Raw genomic sequence first — 15,219 nt, 5'->3', positions numbered from 1 at the left:
CTTGGTGTCGGGAAAAGGTTCTTTACCAGGAGGGTGGTCAGAAAATGGAACAGGATCTGCCAGGGTCACTGCACGGAGCCTGCCAGAGATCAGGAAGCATTTAGACAACTCTCAGAAATAGTTTCATTTTTAGATAGTCCTATGTGGAGCCAGGGGTTGGACCCCATGATCCTTGTGGGTCACTTCCAACCTGGGGTATTCTATGATTCTGTGACGTTCTTATGGACCAGGAGCCTCTTGGGGAACCCAAATCTCCTTAGGGACCCCAGCCCTCCTTATGAACCGCATTCCTCCTTGTGGACTCCAGCCCTCCTTGGGGCCCTCAGCCCTCCCTGGAGACCCAGCCCTGGAGGGAGCAGTGACACTCATGCAAACACTCACATTACTGCCATGGCCATCATTCTTCTCGATTTTAACCTGCAGGAAAAACATGTCCGTTTGTCTGGGGACTCGTCTGGCCCACTGCACATGCACTGCCCTGTCTCCATACTCACCGCCTCTGAGTAGAAATCTGCCAAGTCCAGCAGGTAGAGTGCGAAGTGGATGCAGTTGTTTTCCGTGAGACTGTACTGGGCTGTGCTGTTCATCACCTCCTTGACTTTTTTCTGGAAAGCATCAAGGTCAACCCCAGCCTTTTTCCTATAAATCTGGCATTCCCCCCTCTTATTTAACATAGCATGGAAGCCTTCCTTGCTGATTTGTCCTCCATTTGCATGATTGTCTGTGTCTGGAAAGGAAAGAGCTGGCCATTACCATGTGCCTTCACTGGCCACGGCCATGACCTGAATGGAAGATGGGGAGTATGGGCTCACTCTGGAAGTGGATGACCTCTTCATCCCCACAGTAGACAGCAGCATGCCTGAAGAGTCTTGGGAAAATTTCATATTTGTCCTGTATGGAGAAGAGCAGGATGTCCCCGGGCTGCAGTTTGCTCTCCAGCGGCACCTCTTCAAAATTTGTTGTGAACCAAGGCACAGTCATCTGGAACAGGAACTTGGTTGCCTCACTCGCTCTCCAGGAAGAACGCTTAGGAGAGAAAGGGAATATGCAGCTTCAACATGGGGCAGAAGTGGCCCTCATTGCCCCAAAACACTGCCAGTGGAGGTCTCGCTGTGTACCCTGCCCCAGGACAGCACATCCCCTGCAGAAGCACTTGGAGGAAAGGTGAGAAATCCCAAATCATTCTACTCACAAAAATGTACGACATCCTCAGGCCCACACTGGGAGTGAAGAAGAGCTACCCTGCGTCAGGCTGTCCTGCCCTGGTTCTTTGTGTGCTCAAACCTGCACTTTACCCTTGCAATCTCTGATTGTAGGGCTGGTTTTCAGCACACCTGATCCATCCTGCCCCTGTCCTGATGCCCTTTGGCACAGAGCTGCTCCTTTCTGCTGATTCCTCCTTCCCAAGCCACAGGGACATTTTCTCCTCCCTCGGGAACCCTTTCATGGGCATGAAGCAGCCCAGGAGCTCTCCCACGGGTGTGGGAGCTGACCAAGTCCCCAGAAGAAAGCCCAGAGAGACCTGGAGCAGCTGTTGTGGTTTTGGCTGGACATCCTGGGACCCAGACTGAGCTCAAGCCAGTGGGACTGTCACCTGTGGATGAGTCCACGTGGCAGCATGCATACTCTGTGGTCTGTGGTCTGTGACCACATCTACTCTGGAAAAAGTCCACACCAGGGCAGGTAGACCTTGAAGCATCTGCAGCCGTGGATTAGTCCATGACACAGCAAGTAGACCTCTAAGGGACTGTGGCTCATGGATAAGGCCACACCAGAACAGGTACACCCCTAAGGGACTGTGGCCAAAGGAAAATCCCAGGCTGGATCAGGGACAAGGGTTGGAGTTAATTGCAATGTTAAACCCTATGGCCTGGTCCAAAAGAGCAAGGGGTGGAGACTGCAATGGAAATGCCTTTAAATTGTTGTAACCCATGATCTGAGTTGCGTGTTATAGGAAGTCCCGTATCAGGACTATAGGACTGAGGTGGATGGGCCTCACAAGAAGCAGTGCAAGAACAGCAGTGACCTGACCTGAGATGGCTTTGGCATCCAATAGCTCCATGCAACACACCGCCCCTCCTGTCCCGAGTGACTGCCGTAACAGATAGAAGCTAATCATGGACTAAAAGAACTCAACAGACATTTTATGGACATTTGGCAGGGGTGGTCCATAGACTATGGCAATTATCTTTGTGTATTGATCAAAGGGTGGTGGTTAATAAGAATGTCTTAGAAAGCGTGGGACCTGAGCATGGTGTAAGTGGTATGGAATAAAGGGTGGATATTGTCATGGTTTTGGCTGGGAGACAGTTAATTTTCTTTGTAGAGGCTGGTATGATGCTGTGTTTGGGATTTTTGATGAAAATAGTGGTAGAAACACACTGGTAGTTCGGTTGCTGCAGAGCAGTGCACACAGAGCTGAGGGCATTTCTGCTTCTTCTGCTGCCCTGTGAGTGAGGAGGCGGGGAGTGCACAAGGAGCTGGGGGGACTGGGAACAAACCATGACATCGGGGCTCCTCTACCCTCTCTCCTCCAGGCAAGAGGCAGCAATCTGAAGGGCAGAGGTGAGTTTATCTGCAGGGGACACCAGGAAGCAGCCACTCTCTTCTTGGAAGGCAGGAAGGGGTGGTGGCGTTGGGCTCCTCAGAAGGGAAAGCAAAAGTGGAAAAGCCAATGCTGGTGCTGGGCATCTCCTGCTGGGGCAGGCGGTGGCCGAGGGGCTTAAAGCCAGCATTTGTCCCCATGACAGACAAGTTGCTGTGGTGTCCTCATGCTGCAGTAGTGCGGGCTTTCACATGCAACCTTTTATTGAAAAGGTGTGGGCACATGCCAGCACCCACATCCACACCCTGCACCCATCCTGCACCCCACATCCACACCCTGCATCCCACACCTTGCATCCAATGTCCCGCATCCCACACCACAAAGCCTGCATCCCACCTGCACCCTGCATCCCCCAGCTCACATCCTTGGCCTGCACCCCACATCCCATACCCCACACCCTCCAGCCTTTATCCCACATCCCGCCGGTGGCCCAGAAAGGATGCTCCAGCCCTGTGTGCTTCCCAGGTCGCATCACCACCTTCTTCACTGCAGCTCTAGGGACATCTAGGAGAGAAGACAGCTCCAGTGACACTCAGCCGGGGTGGGTATTGCGGTCCCGTAGGCTTTGGGATGATGGCACCCACCATGTCCCCAGCGAGCTGGCCCAGCCCGAGCAGGGCAAGAGCGAAGTGGACACAGTTGCAAGTGACAGCATCATACTCCAGCACCATGTCCATGGCTGCCTGGACCCGCTGCTGCAGGGTGGCCACATCCAGCCCCCGCTTCATCCGCAGCACCTTGGCAGGGCCCCGTGTCCGCAGGAGGTGGCTCTTACTGTGCTTGGCCACGATCCCTGTTGGGGACGTTCCCAAGGTGCCTGTGGGGTGGAGGTGATGTCCCCCAGGGAAGGTTGGGGTCACCAAGAAGCATTGGGGTCACCAGGAGGTTGGGTCCCCAAGCAGGGTTGATGTCCCCAAGGACGTTTGGGGTCATCAAAAAGGGTTGAGGTGCCCAAGGAGAGTTGGGAGTCATCAGAGAGGGTTGAGGTGCCCAAGGAGAGTTGGGAGTCATCAGAGAGGGTTGAGGTGCCCAAGGAGGGTTGGGAGTCATCAGAGAGGGTTGAGGTGCCCAAGGAGGGTTGGGGTCATCAAAGAGGGTTGAGGTGCCCAAGGAGGGTTGGGGTCATCAAAGAGGGTTGAGGTGCCCAAGGAGATTTGGGAGTCATCAAAGAGGGTTGAGGTGCCCAAGGAGGGTTGGGGTCATCAAAGAGGGTTGAGGTGCCCAAGGAGGGTTGGGGTTATCAAAGAGGGTTGGGGACACCAAGAGGGTTAGGTCCCCAAGCAGGGTTGGGGCTATCAAACAGGTTTGGGGGGCACCAAGGGCATTAGGGTCCCCAGGTAGGTTTCGGGTCCCCAAGGAGGGCTGGGGACACCAAGAGGGTTGGGTTCCCAAGGAAGGTTGAGGTCACTGAGTAGGATTGAGGTCCCCAAGGAGGGTTGAGGTCACCAAGGAGGAGATGCTATGCCCCATGTCCCTTGTGCAGGGATGCTCCCCCTGCCACTCACCTTCCAGGTGGATGATCTCCCCGTTGCCACAGTAGACACCGGCATGGGCACCCCACCAGCCAGGGCCACCCGAGGCCAGTGGGAAGAGAAAGAGGTCCCCAGGCTGAGGCTCCACCACCCCGTTGGGCACAACATCAAAGTGTTGACCGAGCAGCCCCTCACAGAGGAAGAATGCCGCAGTGCTCGCCACTCCTGCCACTGCCTGGGGACACCACCATGTGTTACCTCCAGCCAGGTGCTGTGGATGGAGCACTGTCCCACTGGCTTGTCCTCATCCCACAGTGGTTTTGGGTTTCCATGGACCAGGAAAAGGATTTGGAAGTCATCTCCAGCTAGCACAAGTAGACTAGGTCCAGAGCACCCATGGGTGCTGAGTAAAAGCCAGTTTTGCCCTGTTATGTGATGGGATGGGTGGTGTGGAACGCAGGGGGGACACTGGCACTTACCTGCTTGGAGCTGCTCACCTGGAAGGACAAATACTCACGGTCACCCCAGTGGCACTGGGACCCAACCTGCCCCAGACGCAGAAAAATTTTGGGCAGCGTCACCAACGTGTGTCCCTTGATGCTCCCCCCCCCCCCCCCCCCCCCCCCCGAGCACTGCCACCCAAACCTGCCGCACCCAGGAGCGCAGCCAGTGCCAGGGCTGGAGTAATGGCGGGACCTTGTCCTGCAGGGTCTGCAGCATGGAGCTCACCTGGGGGGAGAGAGTTGGACCAGAGCTACCCTGGTGTCACAAATCCTGGTGGCACCCATCCCTTGTGGCACCCACCTCATCCTCAACACCCTCCCCATGCACCCACGGTCCCTTGCCCCCAAACTCAATGCAGATGGTGCAGGGTGTCAGGACCCCAGGGTGACACCATGGGGACGGGATGCGGTGGCCTCCTTGGTGGCTCCCCAGCTACCTGTGCCAGGAGGTTCATCTGCAAGGACAGACATGGTGGGGGCCACGGTGCTGTGCCAGCCCCAGCTTGGGGACCGCGGTGTCCCCAAGTCTTCGGTGGTGCCACGTCACTGAGCACTGAGCCCTGGCCTCGGGCACTGCGCCATCACTGGGGACGTGGCTTCACCTGTGCCCCCCCTCGCCACCCTTACCTTGGGATCGCCTCCGTTGTCCCCTGGTTCTGCTGAGGTCCCCAAGCCGCAGGACCCCGACTTGCTGGCAGTGCCCGTGCCCAGGAATGTGCCCAGACTGTCCCGACCGGCCCCACCACTGCCAACGAACCCGCCCCATCCTGGTGACACGGGGCCCTCCCAGGGGCGTCCCCCCCAGTGGGACATTTCTTCAGCAAACTCCTTGGGTGACCGTGAAGTTGTCGCAAGATGCCCTCAATGATGGACCTGAGCCCAATGCCACTGGGGTGGTGCTGCCACCCGCCTATGGCCACCAGAATGTCCCCAGGGAGACACTTGCCCCTGGGGCCTGGTTTCACGGCCGGGTCAACCCTGGAGCCACATTAAAGTTTTAGCTGGGGGTCAGCAAAGGCTTTGGCAAGGATCGGCGTGGGTGACCTGGGAGCTGTCACCACCCCCTGCCCGCTGCCACCCGGCGTCATTTGTCACAGCAAGGGCACAAAGGGAAAAGGAGCCTCCGGTAAAGGAGAGCTAATGATGGGTGAAACCGGAGCCTGGACTCGACACGGCTGAGTGCCGGTGTCTGCGTTAACCCATCACAGCTACCACTGGTGCCACCAGGGGCTGCGCCAGGCCGGCAGAGTCCCGCATCCCTCTTGTCCCCTTCCAGAACTTCTTGTTTTCTTCTGGTTGCTTTTGTCCCCTCCTGATCCCCACCACCAGCTCCTGGTCCCCATCATCCCATCGTGGTCCGCACCATGCCCTCCTGCACCTCACTGCCTCCTCCTGATCTTTGTCATCCCCTCCTGGTTCCCATTGTCCCCCCCCGGTCCCTGTTGTCACCTCCTAGTCCCCACCATCCTCTCCCATGCTCCATCATCATCTTCTGGTCACTATAAAATCCTCCAGGTTTCTGTTGACCCCTCCTGATCCCCTCATCCCCTCCCAGAGCCAGTCAGGCCTTTCTGGTCATCATCACCTGCCCCCCAATCCTTGCTGTGCCCTTTTGGGCTCTGTTATGGCCTCCTGGTCCCCACCATCCCCTTCTGGTCCCCACTGTCTCCAGCTGTGCTTCACCATCTCTCTGTGGTCTCCATCAGGCCCTTCTGGTCACCATCACCCCTGCCTGAGCCTTGTTGTCCCCTCCTGGTCGCTACCACCAGCTCCCAGGCCCCATCATCCCCTTCTGGTCCCCATCACCTCCTCTTGGTCCCTGTCACCTCCTCCTTGTCCTCATCACTCCCCCCCAGTCCTCATCGTCTCCTCTTGGTCTCCACCATTGATCCCTTCTGGCCCCCATCACCCACTCCTGGTCCCCACCTTGTCCCCTGGGTCCTCACCACCCCCTTCAGATCCCCACCATCTCCTGCAACCACCAGAAGGAGCAGGGCTTCCAATGTCCCCAGCTGAGCCATCCCCTGACTGGAGAACATCCGTGTGCTCCCCATGGCTGCTGGGATTAGGGCACGGGTCTCAAGACCGCCAGCAGCATCTTGGGGTAATTAGTAAATTAGTAATTAAATGCTGGGGAGAAGGGGGGGGGGCGATCCCAAGGTTTTAGGCTGGGTAATCCCGCGGCATCTGTCACGGAGCTGGGTCACGGGCTTTAACGTTTGCTCCTTCACGTGGGGACCCCAGCACTGGGGCCACTGGCAGCCCCTCGGCGGTGGTATCAGGCACCGCCAGGTCCCTGACCAGCCCTGCTGCCCCAATGGGGTGCTGGTGGGGACACTGCAGTGGGAACCCATGGGTGGGGGACCCACAGCTGGGTGCAAGGGCAAAAGCGGGGCTGGGAGCAATATTTTTGTAATTATTGGATTTCCTCGGTGTGATGATTATTGGCCGGCAGCAGATGGCTGCTGGGGCTAATCCCCCTCCCAAATCCTGGCTCCGGAGCTGGCTTTTTACCGGCGGCACAGAGCAGAGTGCGGTGGGGCGACAAATTAGCCGAGTCAGCGCCTATTGCCATCCGCACGGGGCTGAAAGCCCCACCGCCATGGGGGGTGCCCCTTTATGCCGTTTCCCCCCCCCACACACATAGAATCATTAAGGTTGGAAAAGAACCTTCAAGATCATCTGGTCCAAACATCCCCCTACCACCAATATTACCCAGTAGAACATGTCCCTAAGCACCACATCCAACCCCATCCCATTCCCCATCCCCATCCCCATCTCCATCCCATCCCATCCCATCCTCATCCTCATCCCATCCCATCCCATCCCATCCTCATCCTCATCCCAATCCCATCCCATCCCATCCCATCCTCATCCTCATCCCAATCCCATCCCATCCCATCCCATCCCATCCCATCCCCTCTTCATCCCATCGCATCCCCTCCTCGTCCCAATCCCATCCCATCCCCATCCCATCCCATCCTATTCCCTCCTTATCCCAATCTCATCCAATCCCATCCTATCCACATTCCCGTTCAATCCTCATCCCATTCCCTCCTCATCCCAAGCCCATCCTATCCCATCCCATCCACATTCCCATTCAATCCTCATCCCATCCCATCCCCTCCCCATCCCCATTCCCATTCAACCCTCATCCCACCCTATCCCAATCCCACCCCATCCCAATCCCATCCCATTCCATTCAGTCCTCATCCCATCCCATCCCATCCCATCCCGTCTCAGTCCCCCCCAACGCCACCCCCCCCATCCCATCTCCAGTGGCCACGGGGGGGTTTTAGCACCTAAAGCCCTCAAATCCCAAATTGTGCTGCCCTGTCACGGCAAGGGTTTAGCAGCCGTTGCATAACCCCGGGGCCACCTGGCCCCCACGCTGCCGCGTCAGCAGCCGCGGCCCAAAGCCCCGGGAGCCCCCCCGGGGGGGACACCAAGGCTGCTGGCCTCAAGGAGGGGGGGAAACAGGGACATGGATGTGGGGCACAGCCCCACGCACCAGCAGTAAGCTGCTTGGGGTGTGTGTGTGTGTGGGGGGCTTCAATCATCTCCCTCGATCGGGGCTTGTAATTAATTGCTTGGGAGCAGAGAAGGGGGGAGTGTCGCCCCCCCCCCCCCCGCACCGTAATTACCTTTTTTTTGTTGTTATTCCCCTCTAAACTCCTTAGCAAGGGGCTTATGCGCTTACAGGGCCTGGTGGGCGCAGCATGGATGGGGGGGGCCAGGACACCCCCCACCACAACCTCCCTCCCGCAATCTCAGCCCTCCACTTTTGGGGGCGGCTGCATCGCAGTGCCCCCCCCTCCGCCCCATGTCCCGCCACAGGTGGCTTTGGTGGCTTTGGTGTCGCGGGGTTTAGGGTTACAGGGAGGCGGCCAGGCTGGGGCTCAGCACCTTTTTAATTCTTCATTGCGTGGCTGATTGATCGCCCCCCCCCGCGCAGACACTAAAGATTAAGACGGTGACAAACAGGCGGCTGCTTACACAGCGCCCGGCGCTAATCTGCCTTGAAGAGAGCACGGCCACGGCCCCCAGCCCGCAGAGCTGCCTGGCGGTGGGAGCAGCCCCGCGGCGGGGACAGGGACGGGGACAGCCCGGCATGGCTGCGTCGCCGGAGGGGTCGGTGGTGAGCGCCGGGCTGGAGGACAGCCCCTCGGGTAAGAGCCAGTGCCCCGCTGCACGGGTCTGCCACCGCTGTCCTTCGGGATGCTCGGGGTCCTCCACCGTGGTCCTTCTCAGGGATGCCTGGGGTCCCAGTGATGGTCCTTCTCCGCGATGCCCAGGGTCCCCCGTCCTTCTTCTGGATAGTCCCCGGTCTCCTGTCAGGGTCCCTGCAGCCCCCTGCTGTGCCCCTTCTCTGGATTGCCTGTGGTCCCCGAGCACAGCCCCTTGCTGGGACACCCAGTGTCCCCAGCCCTAGGAACACCGTTCCTTCCCCATTTAAAAGTCCTGTGAGAGCTCATCACAGGGCATCCCGGGGAGATGCTGAGCCCTGTGGAGTCCCCGTTCCTGTCCTCTGGGACATCTGAGGTCCCCCGGGCTGGACCTGTGGAGGTGGGAGTGACCGCATCACCTGGGTGCTGGGGACAGTGGGGAATGGTGGAGGGGGACAAGGGACACGGGGGTGCCCCCAGTCACCCCAAGCATTGTGGCTCTGCTCCTGCAGGGCTGAGCCCAGCCCCCGGCAAGGCACTGAGCCCTGTGCTGCTGTGCAAGGTGTGCGGGGACACCAGCAGCGGGAAGCACTACGGCATCTACGCCTGCAACGGCTGCAGCGGCTTCTTCAAGCGCAGCGTCCGCAGGAAGCTCATCTACAGGTGGGCAGCGGGGGGACGGGGACCGGGGGACAGCCAGCGGGCAGGGGCCTGTGGGGATGGACAGAGACTGGGGGTACAGATGGGGACATGGCGTTCACTGGGGTAGGACACCCACCAAGGGAGGGTTTTCACTGGGACAGGGCACCTGTAGGGCACAGGGCACCTAGAGGGGACAAGGCTGACTGGGACAGGACACCCATGGGGGACAGGACACCCATGGGGACAAGGATGTCCACTGGGTAGAGGCCACCCCCCAGAGGACAAGACACCCAGCAGGGACAAAGCGCTCCCAGCATGGGACACCCCTGGGGGGGACAGGGCCACCCCTGCAGGCACAGCCGGGTGCCACCTCTCCTCGCAGGTGCCAGGCGGGGACGGGGCTGTGCCCGGTGGACAAGGCGCACCGCAACCAGTGCCAGGCCTGCCGGCTCAAGAAGTGCCTGCAAGCCGGCATGAACAAGGATGGTGAGCACGGGGGACGCGGCAGGGAGGGAGGTGACAATGGGGGGGTGGCCGCTGTTGATGCCACCGTGTCCCCCCAGCCGTGCAGAACGAGCGTCAGCCCCGCAGCACGGCCCAGATCCGGCTGGACAGCATCGAGCTGGACACCGAGCTGCCCCCCGAGCATGTGGCTGCCACACGCGAGGTCCCCTCGGTCCCCTGCCCAGCCCCGCGTGGCCCCGGGGCCACTGCTGCTGCCACCACCGTCCCCCGCGCACCCACGCCGCCCACCAACCACCGCTTCATGGCCAGCCTGATGACGGCCGAGACCTGCGCCAAGCTGGAGCCTGAGGACGGTGGGTGGCTGCCGGCAGTGGGGGACACGGGGGTTGCGTCCCCACGGCAGGGTGACACCATGTCACCATCCCCACAGCCGATGAGACGGTGGATGTGACGGGCGGCGAGCCCGAGCGGGCGGGTGGTGAGTACCAGGTGGCGCCGTACCCGGCGGCTGGCCCCGAAAACGTCTATGAGACCTCAGCACGCCTCCTCTTCATGGCTGTCAAGTGGGCCAAGAACCTGCCTGTCTTCTCCAACCTGCCCTTCCGTGACCAGGTGGGGACCACCCCAATACATGAAAGGTGGCAGCGGGATGGGAACGGTTGGAGCCTCCCTGAGGTGTCCCTTCCTGGCCATGGGGGATGTTCCTCTGCCCACCTGCGGGTGCTCCAAGGGGGGTTGATAGGGTTTTGGTCGCCCCCAAGGTGATCCTGCTGGAGGAAGCATGGAGCGAGCTGTTCCTGCTCTGCGCCATCCAGTGGTCCATGCCCCTGGAGAGCTGCCCACTGCTGGCTGTCCCCGAGCCATCCCCCGGCAAGCTGCTGCCTGCCACCATGGATGTCCGGGTGCTGCAGGAGACCCTCGGGCGCTTCAAGGCGCTGGCAGTCGACCCCACCGAATTCGCCTGCATGAAGGCTGTGGTGCTCTTCAAGCCAGGTGAGGGGACACGCCTGGGTCCCCCACGGCCTGTCCCCAAAACCCGCCCCCCCCCCAACACCTGCTGTCCTCACAGAGACCCGTGGCCTGAAGGACCCTGAGCAGGTAGAGAACCTGCAGGACCAGTCGCAGGTGATGCTGGGCCAGCACAACCGCTCCCACTACCCAGGGCAGCCCGTCAGGTATGGCCATCCCCATCCCCAGCAGGTGCCAGGGACACTGGGGGTGGTGACACCACCCACCACCATCCCCTCTGTCCCCCAGGTTCGGGAAGCTGCTGCTGCTCCTGCCGGCGCTGCGCTTCCTCTCCTCCGAGCGCGTGGAGCTGCTCTTCTTCCGCCGCACCATCGGCAACACCCCCATGGAGAAGCTGCTCTGCGACATGTTCAAGAACTGACCACCCCCCGCCGCCACCCGGCCATTGCTCGTTGGCTTTCGGGACCCCCCCATCACACCCCAGGGCTGTTTGTCCCCTTGTCACTCCCTGGGGCTCCTCATCCTGGCCTGAACATGCCCGAGGTGGCGGCCAGGTCCATGGGATGCACCTCGCGGACCAGCTCCCAACCCTGGGGGGCTCGCAGCCCACCCCCCATTTTGTACTCAGAATAAAGAGGGCTTTTGCAGCCAGTCTCCCTTGCCCTTTGTTTGGGGTCTGGCACTGGGGACACAGGAGACACCAGGCTGGGGTGGCCGGTTGAAAAACCAGCAGAAAAAACAGATTTCCAGCACCAAGCGGAAAGCCAAGAAGCAAAACCCACCCGAGGACATGGCAACGGGAGAAAATGTCACCTTTCTGGGGCACGTCCCCACGGCGTCAGCCCCCCAAGCATCCCCCCTGCACCAAAGACATCACCCAGTGCCAGGCGCTCCTCATTACAGCTCTTTAATAAGCGAGGGGTTCACTCGGCCACCAAGCCGCTTTGTACAGCCACACGGTATACGTCGGAGAAATATTACACAAAAATTGCACTTTATACAGAATGACGGCCTTATTGCAGAAGGGAAGGGAACAACATTAATTAAGAAATTAAAGAGAACCGCGGACGCGACATGACAGCTTGCCAGCTGCCCCCCTCCCCGGTGCCGGGGGAGAGATAAATCATTCTCCTTTATATAATTACGCTTTTATTTCTTTTTTTTTTCTTTTTTTTTTAACAGGTAAAATTTATAGCGAGTATGACACAGGATAATATATCCTCTTACAATACATACTTTGTTTTTTTTCTTTTTAATTTACACTCAGCATACTTATAAATTACTTAAAAAAATTTCTGTTAAAAATAATAATTAACAACACGCAGCCCATGTCCTTTCCAGTAGTAAGTACATTCACTTGGTACGAGGAACGGATCGTCTTCAAAACCTAACCTTTTGCCCCCAAAAAACGGCCATTTACCCTTGAGGGGGAGCAGCTGGGCGCTGGATCCATGCCGGGTGGGAAGCGGCTCAAACACCCAATTTTCCATGATTTCTGGGGACCTAACGCTGACTGCACCAGGCTCTTGCTGGGTGCTCGCGCCATTTCCAGGCTTTTCCCCAGTAAATTCCTGCCCTTGTGAGCATCGCCGCCCTCCCACCGCGCCCCACTCCGGTCCTAGCAGGGCCCCGGCCCGTTTCGCCCAGCGACGGGGGTTTCATTCCTCCCGCTCCCACGCAGGGAGGCAGAGCAGGGACAACTCTTTCTTCCCCCATGCAGCTTAAATCATTTCTCCTTTCCAAATTTAAAAAAAAAAAAAAGGAAAGAAAAAAAAAGAAATGAAAGAAATAAATAAAACATCCCTTGAAATAACTGGCACTTGGGCTGGGAAGAGGGGGCTGCACTGCAGGACCGAACCAATGCCGCGAGCGCCGAGGGCAGGAGCAAGACTGGAAGGAGCCGAGCATCCCCAGCCCCAGTCAAACTAATGCAAAATACCCAGGAAGACGCAATTATTGGTATTTTCCCTCTTCTTGGTGTTTAGGGAAAGGAGCTGAGCCTCAGCCCGCACACGCACGGAACGAGCAGCCTATCCGAAAGGGCAGATCCAGCATTTATTAATCCAATTAGCATCCCCGTGCTCCTAATCTCTCCTCTCTTCCAGCGACCGTGGTGCATCTCCGAGCACCCCGGCTGCAACCGAGCTGGTGCGGGAGGGATTAAGCCCCCGGTTGTTAGCGAGCACTGATAATTAGCGCTATTGCGGGCACTGCTTCCAAGTGACGCTAATTACAGCCCGGTGGATTTCTCGCCAAAGACGATGTGCGCAGTGACGTGCGCGCTGGCGCCAGGTGACGGGTAGGGACAGTGGGATGCCCGTGGTGACCCCACTTTGCCCATCACTTCCCTTGCCCTGGCACAGAAAAATAAAACTCCTGTCTGGGGAAAAATAGTTAAAAAAAAAAAAACTATAAAAAATATTTACAATAAACTCCAGTAAGCCAGAATATAAACAGATAGAGCTTCAAGTAAGTCCTTGATTATTATTATCATTTTTTTAATACTGATGGTCTCAAAAAACAAAACAAAACAAAAAAATAAGAGGAGGGTGGTTAGGTCACATTGAAAAACAAACAAACAAAAAATATGACTTTTGGCAGATTTCCTTAACACTTTTCCATGCACTTGGCTTTTGCTTGAATGACATGATTACAGCGCAGGGGTCTCAGAGCCCACTCCTGCCGGCAGCGCGGCCGGACGCAGGCGCCTCTGTGGGCTTTTGGGCTTTGCTTTCTATGCATTCCTACTTCCTCGCTTGATGATGGGACCTCCGTCCACGGGCGGCCCGGCACAAGGGTTCGGCTGCTGCACTGTCGCCCGGACAAAGAGCAACGCGCCCTTCCCGAGACGGGACCCAGGGCTTTCCATTTCCCCACCGACATCCCTCTGTCCCTCCTCTGTCCCTCTGTCCCCAGGCCGCCTGCCCCGGCCGCTCCCAACCCCACACCGTTAAGGCCACTGCTGAATCCGTCCCCACCAGCCTTCTGGATTGAGCGCTCGTCTTCCTCTGGCGCTGGTGCCCAAGCAATTGGTGAGGAAGATGGTGACGATAATGATGGTGACAACAGGGGATGCTCGAGGCTTCGCCACAGGGCCGGGGGCTCGCACCTCACACCATGAACTCATTGTTCCCCAGGAGGACGAGCTGCTGGCCGGCGGCCCGGTCGGCCTCGGGGTTTCTCTTGCGGCCCGTGCCCCCCTCCGGTGGCTCTTTGGTTTTCGGGGGGGAGTTCTTCACACTCTTCAGTTTCTGCTTGCCCTTCTCTGGGTTGAAGGTCCCGCGGGTGGTGAACTGGGGGCGGTCGTCGGGTTGCCCCGAGGTGGGCTCGGGGGGTTCGCCTGACCCCCCCGCTCGGTAGAAGGGCGATTTGGAGTACATCTGGAAGCGCTTGCGAGGCAGGTGGGGTAAGCAGGAGGTGGATGACTGAGAGGAGGAGGAGGAGGAGACGATGGAGGCATCCGCCGTGTCCACCACGTCCGGCCGCGTCCTGGGGTGCCTTCGCAGCCGGCTGGGCCCCTCTGCCTTGGTGGGACGCAGGGAGCTAAGTGCTACGCTTCGCTCTGAGGAACAGGGACCACAGGAGGGTTAATGGCCTGGATCTGGCCTTTGACAGGCACCTTGTTACTGCTCGCCCATCTCACTAACGCCAACCACGCTGCTACGTGCAGAGCAGGCAGGCTGACTGTGGAATGGCTTAACCAAAAAAAAAAAAAAACAGTTCCAGGGAGGCTTTTACTCACCCGAACGATCGGAGATGGCTCCTTCAGAGTCAAAGTTTAGGTTTTCAGAGCTGTCAGCAGTGCCGATGGAGGCTTCGGATTCGAGCGTTTCATCATCAGAGGCACGGGGCTCGAGCGTCAGCATCTCAAACGTCAGCTCCTCCCTGTGAAAACCAACCCCGTGACCCAACAGGACTGAAAAAGGGGGGAAGGAAAACAAGAGGGACATGGAGAAGTCCTCCAGCTCATCCCAGGAACAGCACACCAACCCTGGAATGCAACCGCGCTCAAGTCATGCCCAAACTGAACCTATAGGCATCAGGCGTGGGAGTGAGCATGGCTCGAACTGAAGGCCAGACTCACTTTTCCTTCTGCAGGCTTTCGATCTGCTCAGTCAGCACCCTCTCCTCCTGCTGCATGGCTGCTTGCTGCTGCTCCGTGACGTCCATCTCCATGGCCTCCTCGCTGCTCATGGTCTCCTCAGGGACATCTGACACCGAGGGCAGGCGTACGGCGACGGGAGATGTTGGGCTGGGGTAGGTGCCGCGCCGTATGCGTCCTTTGCCCTGGAGATAAATGTTGGTGTCAAGCAAGACCCCAAACAGGATTACTTGGCAAGCCTGCAGGACATCTCAGGTGCCACCAGCTTTCTCCCCTGAGTGCTCCACTCCCAAGG

At 58.5% G+C, this 15,219-nt stretch overlaps 3 protein-coding genes across 30 annotated transcripts in view; 1 reads left to right on the top strand and 2 right to left on the bottom strand.

Moving 5' to 3' along the window:
- Nucleotides 1-888: 888 nt before the first annotated feature.
- Nucleotides 889-5,496, bottom strand: LOC308201010 (uncharacterized protein). Of its 10 annotated transcripts, none has more exons than XR_013955997.1 (8): nucleotides 5,208-5,489; nucleotides 5,018-5,035; nucleotides 4,723-4,806; nucleotides 4,557-4,622; nucleotides 4,111-4,312; nucleotides 3,190-3,422; nucleotides 2,996-3,109; nucleotides 889-1,026 (listed from the first exon to the last, which is right to left on the bottom strand). XR_013955997.1 is itself a non-coding variant. In XM_080607711.1 (7 exons), the coding sequence occupies exons 1-7, from the start codon at nucleotides 5,391-5,393 to the stop codon at nucleotides 3,089-3,091; spliced, it is 810 nt and encodes a 269-aa protein (XP_080463837.1). In that variant the 5' UTR covers nucleotides 5,394-5,496; the 3' UTR covers nucleotides 1,033-3,088. The 10 variants fall into 10 exon arrangements, 8 of the variants coding, with proteins under 8 accessions (XP_080463837.1, XP_080463835.1, XP_080463838.1 ...); XR_013955998.1 differs by having other exon boundaries at nucleotides 890-1,026; nucleotides 2,502-3,109; XM_080607711.1 differs by lacking the exon at nucleotides 889-1,026 and having other exon boundaries at nucleotides 1,033-3,109; nucleotides 3,190-3,419; nucleotides 4,108-4,312; nucleotides 5,208-5,496.
- Nucleotides 5,497-8,432: 2,936 nt separating this feature from the next.
- On the top strand, nucleotides 8,433-12,623 carry NR2E3 (nuclear receptor subfamily 2 group E member 3). 4 transcript variants are annotated; one of them, XM_080607353.1, is made up of 8 exons: nucleotides 8,433-8,749; nucleotides 9,259-9,409; nucleotides 9,771-9,874; nucleotides 9,952-10,206; nucleotides 10,284-10,465; nucleotides 10,615-10,846; nucleotides 10,923-11,028; nucleotides 11,111-11,377. In XM_080607353.1, the coding sequence occupies exons 1-8, from the start codon at nucleotides 8,692-8,694 to the stop codon at nucleotides 11,241-11,243; spliced, it is 1,221 nt and encodes a 406-aa protein (XP_080463479.1). In that variant the 5' UTR covers nucleotides 8,433-8,691; the 3' UTR covers nucleotides 11,244-11,377. The 4 variants fall into 4 exon arrangements, with proteins under 4 accessions (XP_080463479.1, XP_080463477.1, XP_080463478.1 ...); XM_080607351.1 differs by having other exon boundaries at nucleotides 10,923-12,623; XM_080607352.1 differs by having other exon boundaries at nucleotides 8,433-9,409.
- The window catches only part of MYO9A (myosin IXA), a 187,948-nt gene continuing 184,442 nt past the window's right edge, over nucleotides 11,714-15,219 (bottom strand). For all 16 annotated transcript variants that reach the window (XM_080607332.1, XM_080607345.1, XM_080607335.1 and 13 more), the window contains 3 exons: nucleotides 14,907-15,109; nucleotides 14,565-14,707; nucleotides 11,714-14,384 (listed from right to left, as the gene is read on the bottom strand). In XM_080607332.1, coding sequence (XP_080463458.1) covers nucleotides 13,933-14,384; nucleotides 14,565-14,707; nucleotides 14,907-15,109 — 798 coding nt within the window. In that variant the 3' untranslated portion in view covers nucleotides 11,714-13,932. The remainder of the gene's footprint in view (nucleotides 14,385-14,564; nucleotides 14,708-14,906; nucleotides 15,110-15,219) is intronic.

Source organism: Anser brachyrhynchus (assembly GCF_964034855.1).
Source record: "Anser brachyrhynchus genome assembly, chromosome: 11".
NCBI classification, from domain to species: Eukaryota; Metazoa; Chordata; class Aves; order Anseriformes; family Anatidae; genus Anser; species Anser brachyrhynchus.
Note: the sequence above shows the minus strand (reverse complement) of the source record. Positions and strands in the feature narration are given on the sequence as shown.